This window comes from Pezoporus flaviventris, unplaced genomic scaffold (genome assembly GCF_033815535.1).
Source record: "Pezoporus flaviventris isolate CSIRO_AGI_PZ_B2104156 unplaced genomic scaffold, CSIRO_AGI_Pfla_v1 ptg000253l, whole genome shotgun sequence".
NCBI lineage: Eukaryota > Metazoa > Chordata > Aves > Psittaciformes > Psittacidae > Pezoporus > Pezoporus flaviventris.
The window spans coordinates 1,066,715-1,083,793 of record NW_026892800.1 but is presented as its reverse complement, the minus strand read 5'-3'; the positions used below and the strand labels follow the sequence as shown (position 1 = coordinate 1,083,793).

Below are 17,079 nucleotides of genomic sequence, written 5' to 3'. Positions count from 1 at the left end.
TGGAGCAGGCGGCATCAATCGAGCGCCTATCGAGGGACAGCGCCTGTGTCACGCAGTAACAGGCAGCATCCGTCTGCCCATCACCTGTGTATCCATCATCCATCATCCATCCATGTATCCATCCATCCATGCATCCATGTATCCATCCATCCATGCATCCATCATCCATCCATCCGTGTATCCATCCATCCATCCGTGTATCCATGTATCCATCCATCCATGTATCCATGTATCCATCCATCCATGCATCCATCATCCATCCATCCATCCATCCATCCATCCATCCATCCATCCATCCATCCATCCATCCATCCATCCATCGATCATCCATCACCCATGTATCCATGTATCCATCATCCATGATCCATCATCCATCCATCCATCCATCCATCCATCCATCCATCCATCCATCCATCATCCATCATCCATGTATCCACCCATTTGTGTATCCATCCATCATCCATCCATCATCCATCCATCATCCATCCATCCGTGTATCCATGCATCCATCCATCCACCTGCTTCAGCTCCAGCCACTCCTCATTGCCCTACGGCTCTTGAGGGTGGCTGATGGAGCTCACACCATGGGGACTGTTGGGAGATGCCAAGAGTCATGGAATGCCAGCCTGATTTGGGTTGGAAGAGACCTCAAAGCTCCTCCAGCTCCAACCCCTGCCACGGGCAGGGACCCCTTCCACTGGAGCAGCTTGCTCCAAGCCCCTGTGTCCAACCTGGCCTTGAACACTGCCAGGGATGGGGCAGCCACAGCTTCTCTGGGCACCCTGTGCCAGCGCCTCAGCACCCTCACAGGGAAGAGCTTCTGCCTAAGAGCTCAGCTCAGTCTCCCCTCTGGCAGGTTCAAGCCATTCCCCTTGGCCTGTCCCTACATCCCTTGTCCCAAGCCCCTCTCCAGCTTTCCTGCAGCCCCTTCAGGCACTGGAGCTGCTCTCAGGTCTCCCCTTCAGGAGCCTTCTCTTCTCCAGGCTGCCCCAGCCCAGCTCTCCCAGCCTGGCTCCCGAGCAGAGCTGCTCCAGCCCGTACAGGACCGGTTGCGTTGAGGCGCTGCTGGAGCCGGGGCAGCTCCGCCGCTGGTGCCCGGTTGCGGGGCGGCGCGGGGCGAGGCTGCGGAAGGTGTTGCTCACCCGCTCCTCCCCTCCCTGCGCCTCAAGCCCAAACACGTCCCGGTGGCCCGGGCGCAGCAGAGCCGGCGGCGAGCGCCCAGGTAAGGACCCCCCCATCCTCACGCACCGGGACCCCCGTCCAGCCCCGTCCAGGAAACTGAGGCCCCGCTGGAAAGGTGGTGGTGGGGGGAACCCAGTGCTGAGCACCCCAAAACCCCGCTCCCACCATTCCCCCCCCTGTTCCCAAGGGAATGGGGTGTCGGGGTGCCGGGGGGGAGCCGCTTTCCCACGCCGGCAGCTTCCCCCCTCCATTCCCAGATGGAAAAGGACTGGAAACTGGGAGCGGAGCCCAGTGAAACCAGTTCCCCAGCCCCCCCCCCCCCGCCCCGCCGCACCCAGACCACCTTTGCCCTGGGCTGGGTGCCCCCACGCACGTGTGCGCGCACCTTTGTTTATTGTAGGACCTACAGGAAGGCGGCCGCAGCCACGGCGATGGGGAAGGAGGGGGCGATGCGGAGGGGATGGGGGGGAGCAGGAAGGGAAACGAGGGGGGGAGCACCCATGGGTGCTGCCCGCGGGGTGCCGCGGGGACAAGGTGTCTCCATGGTGTCACCCGCAGGGTCCCGGCCCGGCATGGGGGAGGCGAGTGATGCGGACAGTGGGATCCTGCTGCAGCCGGGTGAGTGCTGGGGGGGGGGTCGGGGGGGGGGAAGGTTTTTGGGTGCCCCATCCCACATGCATCCTCTTACGGTGCCCCTGGGCTGAGGATGGGGCAATTGGGTGCATGGGATACAGCAAAGCTGCTTTGGGGGAGGAGAAATGGGGGTTCCCCTGGTTGGGGGGGGGGCAAGCATGGCGAGGGGTTGTCTGGTCTGGGTTTGAGTCACTGGGGATGGGTGAGTCAGGGTGAAATGTTCCCTGGGAGCTGAAGCACCCATGGGTGCTGCTGGGGGGGTTGTCAGGAATGGTTTGGTCGGCACTGGGGTTGGGGAAAACTGAAGGCTGGGGGAGCGTGGGTGAATCTCAATAGGTGTCTGCTGTCCATCATCCATCCATCACTCATCCATCATCCATCCATCACCCATCCATCCATCACCCATCCATCCATCACCCATCCATCCATTACCCATCCATCCATCCATCATCCATCCATCCATCCATCCATCATCCATCCATCACTCATCCATCATCCATCCATCCATCCATCATCCATCCATCACCCATCCATCCATCCATCCATCCATCCATTACCCATCCATCCATCCATCATCCATCCATCCATCCATCCATCATCCATCCATCACTCATCCATCATCCATCCATCCATCCATCATCCATCCATCACCCATCCATCCATCCATCCATCCATCCATTACCCATCCATCCATCCATCCATCATCCATCCATCCATACATCCACCCATCCATCCATTATCCATCCATCATCCCTCCATCCATCATCCCTCCATCCATCCATCTCTCATCCATCCATCCCTCATCCATCCATCCATCCCTCACCCATCCATCCCTCATCCCTCCATCTCTCCGTCCATCATCCATCCATTCATCCATCCATCCGTCATCCATCCATCCATCCATTCCTCCATTCATCATCCATCCGTCCGTCATCCATCCATCCATCCCTCATCCATCCATCCATCATCCATCACCTATCCATCCATCCCTCCCTCCTCCATCCCTCCCTCCTCCATGCCCAGGTCCCGGTATCCCGGGCTGGCCGCGGGCCGGGCAGCAGCGGGCGCTGGAGGCGCGGTTGGACGGGTGCGTGCAGGAGCTGCGCCGGCTCTGCCTGCGCGAGGCGGTGAGTGGGGACGGGGGAACCCTGCCCGACCCCCCCCGGGCACAGCAGCGGCTCAGGGTCCCCCCTGCTTCCCCAGGAGCTGACGGGGACGCTGCCCCGTGAGTACCCGCTGAGAGCCGGGGAGAAGCCGCCCAAGGTCCGGCGCAGGATCGGGGCTTCCTTCAAGCTGGATGAGACCCTCGTCCTGCGTGGGGCGGTGAGGGGCTGCCTGGGTGCAGTGGGGCAGGGGACATGGCCCCATCCCATCCTGGAGGTCGTCATCCATGGAATTATGGGGTGGTTTGGGTTGGAAGGGACCGTAAAGCTCGTCCAGCTCCAACCCCTGCCACGGGCAGCGACCCCTTCCACTAGAGCAGCTTGCGCCAAAGCCTGGCCTTGAACACTGCCAGGGGTGGGAAATAGGAATGATGAGATGGGATAGTGTGGGATGAGCTGGAAAGGTGAGGGATAGGAAGCACAGGGCAAGATGGAAGGATGGGATGGGATGGATGCGATGAATTGGGATGGGAACGATGGATTTGAATGGGATGGGAAGGATGGGGTGTGATGGGTTGTGATGGGAAGGGTGGGCTGACATGGGGTAGGTTGGGAAGGATGGGATGTGATGGGTTGTGATGGGAAGGCTGGGATGACATGGGGTAGGATGGGAAGGATGGGATGTGATGGGTTGTGATGGGAAGGCTGGGATGACATGGGGTAGGATGGGAAGGATGGGATGTGATGGGTTGTGATGGGAAGGCTGGGATGACATGGGGTAGGATGGGAAGGATGGGATGTGATGGGTTGTGATGGGAAGGCTGGGATGACATGGGGTAGGATGAGAAGGATGGGATGTGTTGCATTGTAATGGGAAGGGTGGGATGACATGGGGTAGAATGGGAAGGATGGGATGTGTTGGGATGGGAAGGATGGGGTGAGATGAGTTGGGATGGGAAGGGTGGGATGACATGGGGTAGGATGGGAAGGATGGGGTGTGATGGGTTGTGATGGGAAGGGTGGGCTGACATGGGGTAGGATGGGAAGGATGGGATGGGAAGGATGGGGTGTGATGGGTTGCGATGGGAAGGGTGGGCTGACATGGGGTAGGATGGGAAGGATGGGGTGAGATGGGAAGGGTGGGCTGACATGGGGTAGGATGGGATGTGTTGGGATGGGGTGTGATGGGTTGCGATGGGAAGGGTGGGCTGACATGGGGTAGGATGGGAAGGATGGGGTGTGATGGGATGGGTGGGATGACATGGGGTAGGATGGGAAGGATGGGGTATGATGGGATGGGTGGGCTGACATGGGGTAGGATGGGAAGGATGGGATGTGTTGCACCAAGCCTCCCCCATGGGGGCCTTTGGGCTGGCTCCGAGCACGTCCCGTCCCCAGGACCCTCTGAGCGCGCTGGAGCGGGACCTGGCGCTGCAGCTGCAGATCGCCCGCGCCGCGCGGCGCCTCTGCCGCGAGGAGAACATCGGCAGGAGGCTGCGGCGGCGCCGGCAGAGCGCGGCCGTGCTGGAGGAGCAGAAGCTGCGGGACCTGCAGAGCGTCCTCAACCAGCGGCGCCTCCTCTCTGCCCGGGCTGGTACCCAGGGTGAGCTCCTCCATGGCCCTGTCCTGGCCATGGGGTCACCCCCATATAACAGTCCTTGGGGCATGCACCCCAATTCCCCATTGCTGGATGGATATTGGATGGATGGAGGATGGATGGATGGATGGATGGATGGATGGATGGATGGATATTGGATGGTTGGATGATGGATGGATGAATGGATGGATGGATGGATGGATGGATGGATGGATGGATGGATATTGGATGGTTGGATGATGGATGGATGAATGGATGGATGGATGGATGGATGGATGGATGGATATTGGATGGTTGGATATTGGATGGATGGATGAATGGATGGATGGATGGATGGATGGATGGATGGATGGATGGATGGATGGATAGATATTGGATGGTTGGATATTGGATGGATGGATGGATGGATGGATGGATGGATGGATGGATGGACAGACGGATGTCCACCCTCCTAAATGCCCCCAGAATGCCATCCCTGGGGAGTGCACCCCAATTCCCCATCCCATGATGAATGCACCCCTCCAGGGTGCATCCCAGTACATTATCCCCAGTGAATGTACCCCCCCAGAGAGCACCCCAACGTGGGGAATACAACCCAGTTCCTTATCCCTGCTGAATGCACCCCTCCGGATACCCCCCAAAATGCCACCCATGCTGCATGCACCCCAACGTGTTCTCTTACGAGTGCATCCCAACAGTTCATTACCACTGCCTGCACCCCCCATACGCCATCCCCCCATGATTTCCCCCCCTTGAATGCACCCCAAAACTTCATCCCTGCCGATTGCATCCCCCCTGAATGAACCCTAAAACTCCCTCCTTGGTCGTTGCACCCCATCGCTACCCCCAATCCACCCTCCCCGACATCCCCATCCCAGTGGCAGCCATCGGGGTGGGGTTCCCCCCTTTCCCTGCTGTGCTTTCCCCATCCCTGCACCCCAGCACCAGGACCACGGGGCTGCCGCCTCCTTCCCTCGGGGTGCCCCCGGCCCTGCCCGGCCCCGCTCCTCCTGCGCAGCCGGGCAGGCTGGGAGCTGCCCATGGGGCTCGGCAGAGCCGGCCGGGCCGGTGCCGCCACGTCCCGGAGCGTGTCGGGACACGCGGCCGTGGGAGCCGGGGAGCGGAGGAGGCCCCCGGGGGGGGGGGGGATGGCACCGGTACCGGCACCGCTCTCATGGCACCCATCCCGCAGAGCCCAGCACCTCCGATGACAGCTCCTTGTCCGACACCGTCCTGCTGGAGGAGGGTGAGGGGCTGTGGGGCCACGGGGGGGACGGGGGACCGAGGGGGTCCCCTCCATCCCAATGCTCCATCTCTCTCGCACAGAGGAGACCCGGACACCGGGAGCCAGCACCCCACGGGGGGACCCTGAGGAGCCCAGCGAGGAGGAGGAGGAGGAGGGATCAGGGTCCCCACCGGAGCCCCCCAGCCCCGACAGAGCCCATGAGAAGGCCAAAGCTCCTGGTGTCGATGCCGGGGAGGGGGGAACACGGAGCCCCCGGTGCTATCCTGGGTCCCCACCGGTCCCCAGTAGCCCTGACCCTGTGTCCTCAGCAGTGGGCAGGCCCGGGGATGTCCCTCCCTACCGCTTCGTACCCATCCGGACCCTGGTGCTGTGCCGGCAGGCGGGATCCAGTGCTCCCAGCAGCCCGGAGCCAGCGGGACGCCGGGGACAGTCCCAGTCCCTGAGGTATGGTCTGTGCGTGGGGAGGGGGCCAAGGGGCTCTGCAACGGGGGGATGGAGGATGGGATAACCCCATGGAATGATGAAGATGAAGCCATGGGGAGGATGGGGACAACGCCATGGAGAGGAGGTTGAAGATAACCCTGATAGGGAGATGGATGTAAAGCCATGGGGAGGAGGTTGGAGATAACCCTTATAGGGAGATGGATGTAAACCCATGGGGAGGAGGTTGGAGATAACCCTTATAGGGAGATGGATATAAACCCATGGGGAGGAGATTGGAGATAATTCCAAGGGGAGGATGGAGATAAATCAGTGGGGAGGATGATGGAGCTAACCCTATGGAGACGATAGATTCAACCCCATTGGGAGGAACTTAGAAATAATGCCAAAGGGAAGATTGCTGATCCTATAGGGAGGAGGTTGAAGACACCCTTTAGAGATGATGGAGCTAAATCCAGCAGGAGGAGGATGAGATAACAGGGGGAGGATGGAGTTAACTCCATGGGGAGGAGGTTGGAGATAACTTTATAGAGGTGATGGAGCTAGAAACAGGGAGGGGTGGGGATAACATCATAGGGATGGGGAAGAGAATGGGATAACCCCATGGGGAGGAGGCTGGAGATAACCCTAGGGAGATGACGGAGCTGCACACATAGGGAGGAGTTATTGGGGATAACCCCATGGGGAGGAGGTTGGAGATAACCCTATGGGGAGGAGAATGAAGATGACTTTATAGAGGTGATGGAGCTGGAAACAGGGAGGGATGGGGATAACATCATAGAGATGGGGAAGAGAATGCGATAACCCCATGGGGAGGAGGCTGGAGATAACTCTAGGGAGATGATGGAGCTGAACACATAGGGAAGAGTTATTGGGGATAACCCCATGGGGAGGAGGTTGGGGATAACCCTAGGGGGATGATGGAGCTGAATGCATAGGGAGTAGGTTGGGGATAACCCCATGGGGAGGAGGTTGGGGATAACCCTAGGGGGATGATGGAGCTGAACCCATAGAGAGGAGTTATTGGGGATAACCCCATGGGGAGGAGGTTGGGGATAACCCTAGGGGGATGATGGAGCTGAACCCATAGAGAGGAGTTATTGGGGATAACCCCATGGGGAGGAGGTTGGGGATAACCCTAGGGGGATGATGGAGCTGAACCCATAGAGAGGTGTTATTGGGGATAACCCCATGGGGAGGAGGTTGGGGATAACCCTAGGGGGATGATGGAGCTGAACCCATAGAGAGGTGTTATTGGGGATAACCCCATGGGGAGGAGGTTGGAGCCTCCCGGACGGGTCGGGTCCCCCCCCTCACTCCGCTGCCCGCAGGGTCGAGGGCTCCCGGCCGCAGGAGCCTCGGGGCCGCAGCTCCGTCCCCCGCCGGCGCCCCACGTACTACACGGTGACGGTGCCCGCATCCTGCCTGCCCCCTCCGGGCCCCGCGCACCGCTCCGGCTCCGACGACAGCATCTCGGACCTGTCCAGCGTCTCGCACGCCACATCCCCGGGCAGCAGCAGCCCCGAGGTCCCGGTCCCGCATCCCCCGGTCCCACCGCCCCTTCCCGACCCCGCTTACTTCCCGCGGGGACCCCAGCGGCTGCTGCCGCCGCTGGTGCTGTACGAGCAGGACCTGGCCCCGTTGCGCTACCAGCGCCTGGTGCCCTCGCACAGCCGCATCGTGCGCACCCCATCGCTCAAGGACTACGCGGCCCCCCGCGGGCTCTCCAAGGCCACGGTCACCGAGGAGCTCAAATCGTGGCACCAACGGGCCCGGCTGCGGGGGGCCCGGCCCCATTCCCTCGACCGGCAGGGAGCGATCCGGGGTCCCCGCGCCGGCATCGCCAGGGACGTGCCCGTGAGCCGGGGGCTGCTGCCGCGGGCTCAGGTAGGGCACGGGCACGGGGACCCCCGCGGGTGCTGCCCTGATGGAGCCGTCACCATGGGGGGGGGTCGGGCACCGGTGGGGTCCTGAGGGGGTGCATAGGGGCCCGTTAAGGTCCTTGGGGCAGAGCCAAGGTGCTTGGGTCTTGGGAGAGTTTTGGGGACGGGACCAAGGTTCTTCAAGCTCCTTCGGGCAGGATGGGTCCCTCTGATGGCCCCTCCGGGCAAGTCCAGGGTCCCACAGGTTGGCTCTGGGGTCCCACAGGGTCCTTGGGGCAGGATCGGGGACCCCTCAGGTTCCCTGGGACAGGATCGGGCCCGAAAGGGGACCCTGGGGGAGGATTGGGGTCCTGAGGAGATCACAGGGGAGGAACTGGGGTCCCACAGGGGTCCCTCTGGTCACACCAAGGCCCCACGAGCAGGACCCAGGTTCCCATGTGGGTCCACTTGAGGTACCCCTAGCCGGGGGGGGGGGGGTGTCCCTGCTGACACTTGGGGTGCTGTCTCCCTCCCCAGCAGCACCCAGGGGTCCCACCAGGATGGGTGCATGCAGGCCCCAACCCCAGCACCCCGGCGTGCTGCCGTGGCGCAGGATGGGTGCCAGCACCCATGGGTGCCTTCTCCCACACAGGGTCCCCCCCCAGTCCCCATCCTGCGGCGCTCCCCGGATGGTGTGTCCGTGCAGGTGTACGTGCCTGAGAGCGGCGAGATCGTGACACAAGTGTGATGGGGACACCCCAACCCAGGACACCCCAACCCTGGGACACCCCAACCCAGGACACCCCAACCCAGGACACCCCAACCCTGGGACACCCCAACCCAGGACACCCCAACCCAGGACACCCCAACCCTGGGACACCCCAACCCTGGGACACCCCAACCCAGGACACCCCAACCCGGGACACCCCAACCCAGGACACCCCAACCCAGGACACCCCAACCCGGGACACCCCAACCCAGGACACCCCAACCCTGGGACACCCCAACCCAGGACACCCCAACCCAGGACACCCCAACCCAGGACACCCCAACCCTGGGACACCCCAACCCTGGGACACCCCAACCCGGGACACCCCAACCCGGGACACCCCAACCCTGGGACACCCCGACCCGGGACACCCCAACCCTGGGACACCCCGACCCGGGACACCCCAACCCTGGGACACCCCCAGCCTGGCTGGCCCAGGGACAATGGGGACGGTGACATGGGACATGGGCACCTCTGGGGTGCATGGGGCTGGGGCTGGTCCCCTACCCCCCCCCCCCCGTTCCTTCATTGTCACCGTGCCCCCAGTGTCACCGCGGTGCTGGATTTGGGGCTCTGGTCTCTAATAAAGGTGCATGTTGGGGTGCTCTGGTGGGTCCCCAGCACTGGCCCCTGGGGGGGCCCTGTCCCTGCAGTGGCATTGACAGGGTGGGGGGGTATGGGGTGTGTGTGTGTGTGCAGGTTTGGGGTCTGGCTGTGTTCTGGGGTAGTGATGGGGTGATTCCCACGACAAGGGGGTCCCCAAGTCTGGCCGTGCCCTCCGGCACCCAGTAAGGCTTTGGCAGGCTGGGATGGGGGTAAATGGGATGACAGTGCTGGGAGGGGGGTGCGGGATGAGGGGTGCTGGGATGGGGATGTGGGGCTAGGGGATGTGAAGATGAGAGTGGGGATGGGGGTACAGGGATGGGAGTGTGGGGATGGGGATGCTGGGATGGGGGCAATGGGATGACAGTGCTGGGACAGGGGTGCGGGATGGTGAGTATGGGATGGGGATGCAGGGGTAGGGGATGCGAGGATGGGAGTGTGCAGATGGGGGTAATGGAATGCGGGGTACAGGGATGGGGGTGCTGGGATGGGGATGCTAGGATGGGGATAATGGAACGACAGTGCTGGGAAGGGTGTGCGGGGAGGGGGTTGTGGGGATAGGGGTGCTGTGATGGGGGTGCTGTGATGGGGGTGCTATGATGGGGGGTGCTGTGATGGGGGGTGCTGTGATGGGGGTGCTGTGATGGGGGTGCTGTGATGGGGGGTGCTATGATGGGGGGTGCTGTGATAGGGGTGCTGTGATGGGGGTGCTATGATGGGGGGTGCTGTGATGGGGGGTGCTGTGATAGGGGTGCTGTGATGGGGGTGCTATGATGGGGGTGCTGTGATGGGGGTGCTGTGATGGGGGTGCTGTGATGGGGGGTGCTGTGATGGGGGTGCTGTGATGGGGGTGCTGTGATGGGGGGTGCAGGCATGGGGGTGCTGTGATGGGGGTGCTGTGATGGGGGGTGCTGTGATAGGGGTGCTGTGATGGGGGTGCTGTGATGGGGGGTGCTGTGATAAGGGTGCTGTGATGGGGGTGCTGTGATGGGGGTGCTGTGATGGGGGGTGCTGTGATGGGGGGTGCTATGATGGGGGTGCTGTGATGGGGGGTGCTGTGATGGGGGTGCTGTGATGGGGGGTGCTATGATGGGGGTGCTGTGATGGGGGTGCTGTGATGGGGGGTGCTGTGATGGGGGGTGCTGTGATGGGGGTGCTGTGATGGGGGTGCTGTGATGGGGGTGCTGTGATGGGGGGTGCTGTGATGGGGGTGCTGTGATGGGGGTGCTGTGATGGGGGGTGCTGTGATGGGGGTGCTGCAGGCATGGGGCTGCTCGGCCGTGCCCGTGGGTCTCGTTTCTCCCCTCCACGGCGGGGGCCGGTGCCGGTGGCTGCTGCGGGAGGCGCTGCCGCGGGGGGGCACCGGGCAGCGACCGAGCTCGGGGCTGCGGCGTCACTGCGGGCCTGCGCGGCCCCGGCTCCCCCCGCCCCGCGGGCAGCGCCGAGCGGCGGCCCCCGGGATGGGTCCCGGTGGTCCCGGCACCGCGTGGCCCCTGGCCGGGACCGTGCTCGTGGCCGTGGCCGCCTCGCTGGGTAAGAGAGCACCGGGGGACGGGACCCGGTGTCACCGGCTCTGAGCGGGGTTCGCATGCGGGGGGGGGGGGGGGCCCGCACCAACGCGCGATGTCCCCCGCGCCCCTCGGGGTGTCCCCGGGAGCACGGGGCCGGGATCCGCAGTGACCCCCGGGGGGATCCGGGTCCTCCCGGGCCGTGCCTCAGTTTCCCCACCGTGGTCCCGTTGTGCGTTCGGTGAAGGCCGGAGGAGGCCGCCCAGGAGCCGCGTGGGGCCGGGGGTGGGGGGGGAGCGAGCGCGATCCCGAGGGGCTCAGCCCCAGCCCCGTGGTTTCCTGAGCGCTTCCCGGCGCCTCCGGGCCTCGTCCCGGGGCTATTTCTGGGAGCGCAGATGGCTGCGGCCACAAATAGAGCTGGAGCTGGGGGGGGCTGGCAGCGGGGTCCGCAAGGGAGCGGGGCAAGATGGAGCAGGCTATGGGGGGAACAGGGGCAAGGTATGGGGGGATATGGGGCGGGCTGCAGGGGGGTACCAGGACCAACGGGGCAGGATGGAGAAGGGAACACGGGAAGATGTGGGCCGGGATGGGGCAGGATCCAGGAGGATGTGGGGTGGGATGGAGCAGGCTATGGGGGGAGCACAGGGGCAAGGTATGGGGAGATACAGGGCAGGCTGCAGGGGGGTACCAGGACCAACGGGGCAGGATGGAGAAGGGAACACGGGAAGATGTGGGCCGATATGGGGCAGGATCCAGGAGGATGTGGGGTGGGATGGAGCAGGCTATGGGGGAGGAACACAGGGGCAAGGTATGGGGAGATACAGGGCAGGCTGCAGGGGGGTACCAGGACCAACGGGGCAGGATGGAGAAGGGAACACGGGAAGATGTGGGCCGATATGGGGCAGGATCCAGGAGGATGTGGGGTGGGATGGAGCAGGCTATGGGGGGAACAGGGGCAAGGTATGGGGGGATATGGGGCGGGCTGCAGGGGGGTACCAGTACCAACGGGGCAGGATGGAGAAGGGAACACGGGAAGATGTGGGCCGGGATGGGGCAGGATCCAGGAGGATGTGGGGTGGGATGGAGCGGCTTAGGGGGGGAAAACACAGGGGCAAGGTATGGGGAGATACAGGGCAGGCTGCAGGGGGGTACCAGGACCAACGGGGCAGGATGGAGAAGGGAACACGGGAAGATGTGGGCCGGGATGGGGCAGGATCCAGGAGGATGTGGGGTGGGATGGAGCGGCTTAGGGGGGGAAAACACAGGGGCAGGGTATGGGGGGATATGGGGCAGGCTGCAGGGGGGTACCAGGACCAACGGGGCAGGATGGAGAAGGGAACACGGGAAGATGTGGGCCGGGATGGGGCAGGATCCAGGAGGATGTGGGGTGGGATGGAGCGGCTTAGGGGGGGAAAACACAGGGGCAGGGTATGGGGGGATATGGGGCAGGCTGCAGGGGGGTACCAGGACCAACGGGGCAGGATGGAGAAGGGAACACGGGAAGATGTGGGCCGGGATGGGGCAGGATCCAGGAGGATGTGGGGTGGGATGGAGCAGGCTATGGGGGGTTACATAGCAGCAGGATATGTGTGGCCATGGGGATGGATGGAGCAGGCTATGGGCGTCCCTGGGGTGGCTGTGGCCGGGCTGGGGGTGCCGGGGCCCCGGTGACGGTGCTGTGCTCAGCGGCGGCGGATGAGGACTGCCTGTGGTACTTGGACAAGAACGGGTCCTGGCACCCCGGCTTCGAGTGCCAGTTCCTGAGCTTCTGCTGCGGGTCCTGCCACCAGCGGTTCTGCTGCCGAGACCCCCTGCGCCTCATCACCGAGCGGCAGCAGCGCCACTGCCTTGCCTTCAGGTGCCAGCCGGCTTCAGCGATGGGTGCTGGGCTTCAGGGATGGGTGCTGGGCTTCAGGGATGGGTGCTGGGCTTCAGGGATGGGTGCTGGGCTTCAGCGATGGGTGCTGGGCTTCAGGGATGGGTGCTGGGCTTCAGCGATGGGTGCTGGGCTTCAGCAATGGGTGCTGGGCTTCAGCAATGGGTGCTGGGCTCCAACAATGGGTGCTGGGCTCCAGCGATGGGTGCTGGGCTTCAGGGATGGGTGCTGGGCTTCAGGGATGGGTGCTGGGCTCCAGCAATGGGTGCTGGGCTTCAGGGATGGGTGCTGGGCTTCAGGGATGGGTGCTGGGCTTCAGGGATGGGTGTTGGGCTTCAGGGATGGGTGCTGGGCTTCAGCGATGGGTGCTGGGCTTCAACCATGGGTGCTGGGCTTCAGGGATGGGTGCTGGGCTTCAGCAATGGGTGCTGGGCTTCAGGGATGGGTGCTGGGCTTCAGCAATGGGTGCTGGGCTTCAGGGATGGGTGCTGGGCTTCAGCGATGGGTGCTGGGCTTCAGGGATGGGTGCTGGGCTTCAGCGATGGGTGCTGGGCTTCAGCAATGGGTGCTGGGCTTCAGCAATGGGTGCTGGGCTCCAACAATGGGTGCTGGGCTCCAGCGATGGGTGCTGGGCTTCAGGGATGGGTGCTGGGCTTCAGGGATGGGTGCTGGGCTCCAGCAATGGGTGCTGGGCTTCAGGGATGGGTGCTGGGCTCCAACGATGGGTGCTGGGCTCCAGCGATGGGTGCTGGGCTTCAGGGATGGGTGCTGGGCTCCAGCAATGGGTGCTGGGCTTCAGGGATGGGTGCTGGGCTTCAGCGATGGGTGCTGGGCTTCAGCGATGGGTGCTGGGCTCCAACAATGGGTGCTGGGCTTCAGGGATGGGTGCTGGGCTTCAGGGATGGGTGCTGGGCTCCAGCGATGGGTGCTGGGCTTCAGCAATGGGTGCTGGGCTTCAGGGATGGGTGCTGGGCTTCAGGGATGGGTGCTGGGCTCCAACGATGGGTGCTGGGCTCCAGCGATGGGTGCTGGGCTTCAGGGATGGGTGCTGGGCTCCAGCAATGGGTGCTGGGCTTCAGGGATGGGTGCTGGGCTTCAGCGATGGGTGCTGGGCTTCAGCGATGGGTGCTGGGCTCCAACAATGGGTGCTGGGCTTCAGGGATGGGTGCTGGGCTTCAGGGATGGGTGCTGGGCTTCAGCGATGGGTGCTGGGCTCCAACAATGGGTGCTGGGCTCCAGCGATGGGTGCTGGGCTTCAGCAATGGGTGCTGGGCTTCAGCAATGGGTGCTGGGCTCCAGCGATGGGTGCTGGGCTTCAGCAATGGGTGCTGGGCTCCAACAATGGGTGCTGGGCTCCAGCGATGGGTGCTGGGCTTCAGGGATGGGTGCTGGGCTCCAGCAATGGGTGCTGGGCTTCAGGGATGGGTGCTGGGCTCCAACAATGGGTGCTGGGCTTCAGGGATGGGTGCTGGGCTTCAGGGATGGGTGCTGGGCTCCAGCGATGGGTGCTGGGCTTCAGCAATGGGTGCTGGGCTTCAGGGATGGGTGCTGGGCTTCAGCAATGGGTGCTGGGCTCCAACAATGGGTGCTGGGCTTCAGGGATGGGTGCTGGGCTTCAGGGATGGGTGCTGGGCTTCAGGGATGGGTGCTGGGCTTCAGGGATGGGTGCTGGGCTCCAACGATGGGTGCTGGGCTCCAGCGATGGGTGCTGGGCTTCAGGGATGGGTGCTGGGCTTCAGCGATGGGTGCTGGGCTCCAGCAATGGGTGCTGGGCTTCAGGGATGGGTGCTGGGCTTCAGCAATGGGTGCTGGGCTCCAGCAATGGGTGCTGGGCTTCAGGGATGGGTGCTGGGCTTCAGCGATGGGTGCTGGGCTTCAGCGATGGGTGCTGGGCTCCAACAATGGGTGCTGGGCTTCAGGGATGGGTGCTGGGCTTCAGGGATGGGTGCTGGGCTCCAGCGATGGGTGCTGGGCTTCAGCAATGGGTGCTGGGCTTCAGGGATGGGTGCTGGGCTTCAGGGATGGGTGCTGGGCTTCAGCAATGGGTGCTGGGCTCCAACAATGGGTGCTGGGCTTCAGGGATGGGTGCTGGGCTTCAGGGATGGGTGCTGGGCTCCAGCGATGGGTGCTGGGCTTCAGCAATGGGTGCTGGGCTCCAACAATGGGTGCTGGGCTTCAGGGATGGGTGCTGGGCTTCAGCAATGGGTGCTGGGCTCCAGCGATGGGTGCTGGGCTTCAGGGATGGGTGCTGGGCTTCAGCGATGGGTGCTGGGCTTCAGCGATGGGTGCTGGGCTTCAGGGATGGGTGCTGGGCTTCAGCAATGGGTGCTGGGCTCCAGCAATGGGTGCTGGGCTTCAGCGATGGGTGCTGGGCTTCATGGGTGGGTGCTGGGCTTCAGCGATGGGTGCTGGGCTTCAACAATGGGTGCTGGGTGCTTGCCTTTGGGTTCCAGGAGCTGGTGCATTGGATGCTGGCATGCTGGGCACTGGGCAGTGATACTGGGTGCTGGGCACTAGTGCTGAGCACTGACACTGGGTGCTGGGCATTGGGCACTGGAGTGTGGGTGCTGGGCACTGACCCTAGGTGCTGGTCACTGGGTGCTGAGCACTGACACTGGGCACTGACACTGGGCGCTGGGCACTGGCATTGGGTGCTGGGCACTGGGCGCTGGGCACTGGCACTGGGCGCTGGGCACTGGCATTGGGTGCTGGGCACTGAATCTGGGTGCTGGGCACTGGGTGCTGAGCACTGACACCGGGTGCTGGGCACTGGCATTGGGTGCTGGGCACTGACACTGGGCGCTGGGCACTGGCATTGGGTGCTGGGCACTGAATCTCGGTGCTGGGCACTGGGTGCTGAGCACTGACACCGGGTGCTGGGCACTGGCATTGGGCGCTGGGCACTGGCATTGGGTGCTGGGCACTGGGCGCTGGGCACTGGCACTGGGCGCTGGGCACTGACACTGGGCGCTGGGCACTGGCATTGGGTGCTGGGCACTGGCATTGGGTGCTGGGCACTGACTCTGGGTGCTGGGCACTGACACTGGTCACTGGTGCTGGTCACTGGCGCTGGTCACTGGTCCCACTCTGGCCGTCCCTGTCCCTCCATCCCCGGGTGCTCCAAGGACGGAGCAGGACCCTGCACTGGTCCCAGTTGCTGCGGGCACCGCTGTGACCGGGGGGGAGGCACCCTGTGTGTGTGGGAGGGCACCCTGGGTGCCGGGGAGTCCCGCTCCGGGTGCCCGCTCCCAGCGCCTCTCCCCCCGCTCCCCGCAGCCCCAAGACGATCGCGGGCATCGCCTCGGCCGTGGTTCTGTTCATCGCGATAGTCACGACCATCGTGTGCTGCTTCCTCTGCTCCTGCTGCTACCTGCACCAGAGGCGGCAGCGGCTGCGCACCCCCCTGCAGGGTGCGGGACAGGGGGGCAAGGGGGGTGCGGGGTAATGGGATGGGGGTGATGGGATGGGGGGAATCCTGTAGGTGCGAGGTGAGGGGGTTGTGGGGGGTGGGATGGGGGTGCAGGGGGGAGCAGAGGGATGCAGGGGGTGGGATGCGGGGTGCAGGGGGTGGGATGCGGGGTGCAGGGGGGAGCAGAGGGATGCAGGGGGTGGGATGCGGGGTGCAGGGGGGGAGCAGAGGGATGCAGGGGGTGGGATGCGGGATGCAGGGGGTGGGATGCGGGGTGCAGGGGGGAGCAGGGGGATGCAGGGGGTGGGATATGGGCGCTGTGGGGCCACATCCCTGCCCCCATCCCGGGATGTTGCAGCCCCACCCCCCCCCGCCCCATGTCTCCCGCAGGCCCAGAGATCCCGCTGTCCAGCTACCCCCCCCCAGTGGCCCCAGCACCGTTCCCTATGGACCCCAAAGCCGGCCCCGCGCCCCCCCCGCCCGGCTTCACCCCCATGCCCGTGTACCCGCCGACCGGCCCTGCTGCCCAGTACCCGCTGTACCCCTCTGGACCCCCCATCTACAACCCCACAGGTGAGCACCGGGGACACCCCTTTATAACCCCCTGCACCCCCCTATTCCCCACGGGGTCCCGGTGGCCTCCGGGGGGTGACACCCATCCTGCTCCCCCCCACAGCGCCTCCGCCCTATGTGCCAGCACAGCCCAGCTACCCCGGAGCCTGAGCACCCATGGGCACCCCAGCACCCTCCTGCAGCAGGGTTGGGGGGCCTCGGGAGGGTGCCGGGCCATGGCTGCATGAGGCCCATCGTGGTGGTGACCCGGAGCCGGCAGCACAGGGCAGCTCTTGTC

The 17,079-nt window shown here is 64.1% G+C and overlaps 3 protein-coding genes across 5 annotated transcripts in view; 2 read left to right on the top strand and 1 right to left on the bottom strand.

The window, feature by feature from the left end:
- The window catches only part of SHISA4 (shisa family member 4), a 71,658-nt gene extending 54,651 nt beyond the window's left edge, over positions 1–17,007 (top strand). Inside the window, exons 2-6 of one of the 2 annotated variants that reach the window (XM_061442850.1) lie at positions 10,891–10,969; positions 12,631–12,802; positions 16,097–16,230; positions 16,620–16,802; positions 16,906–17,007. In XM_061442850.1, coding sequence (XP_061298834.1) covers positions 10,897–10,969; positions 12,631–12,802; positions 16,097–16,230; positions 16,620–16,802; positions 16,906–16,952 — 609 coding nt within the window. In that variant the 5' untranslated portion in view covers positions 10,891–10,896 and the 3' untranslated portion in view covers positions 16,953–17,007. Of the gene's footprint in view, positions 1–10,826; positions 10,970–12,630; positions 12,803–16,096; positions 16,231–16,619; positions 16,803–16,905 lie in introns of those variants that run through there. The other variant, XM_061442849.1, reaches the window with a different exon arrangement.
- TMEM167B (transmembrane protein 167B) overlaps positions 1–17,079 on the bottom strand; it is a 154,832-nt gene that overhangs the window by 2,877 nt on the left and 134,876 nt on the right. The window lies entirely within an intron of this gene.
- Positions 1,170–8,900, top strand: INAVA (innate immunity activator). 2 transcript variants are annotated; one of them, XM_061442809.1, is made up of 9 exons: positions 1,170–1,222; positions 1,741–1,800; positions 2,839–2,942; positions 3,019–3,138; positions 4,317–4,521; positions 5,708–5,761; positions 5,842–6,205; positions 7,534–8,089; positions 8,717–8,899. In XM_061442809.1, exons 2-9 carry the CDS (start codon positions 1,755–1,757, stop codon positions 8,810–8,812), a joined length of 1,545 nt encoding a protein of 514 aa, XP_061298793.1. In that variant the 5' UTR covers positions 1,170–1,222; positions 1,741–1,754; the 3' UTR covers positions 8,813–8,899. The 2 variants fall into 2 exon arrangements, with proteins under 2 accessions (XP_061298793.1, XP_061298791.1); XM_061442807.1 differs by lacking the exon at positions 1,170–1,222 and having other exon boundaries at positions 1,683–1,800; positions 8,717–8,900.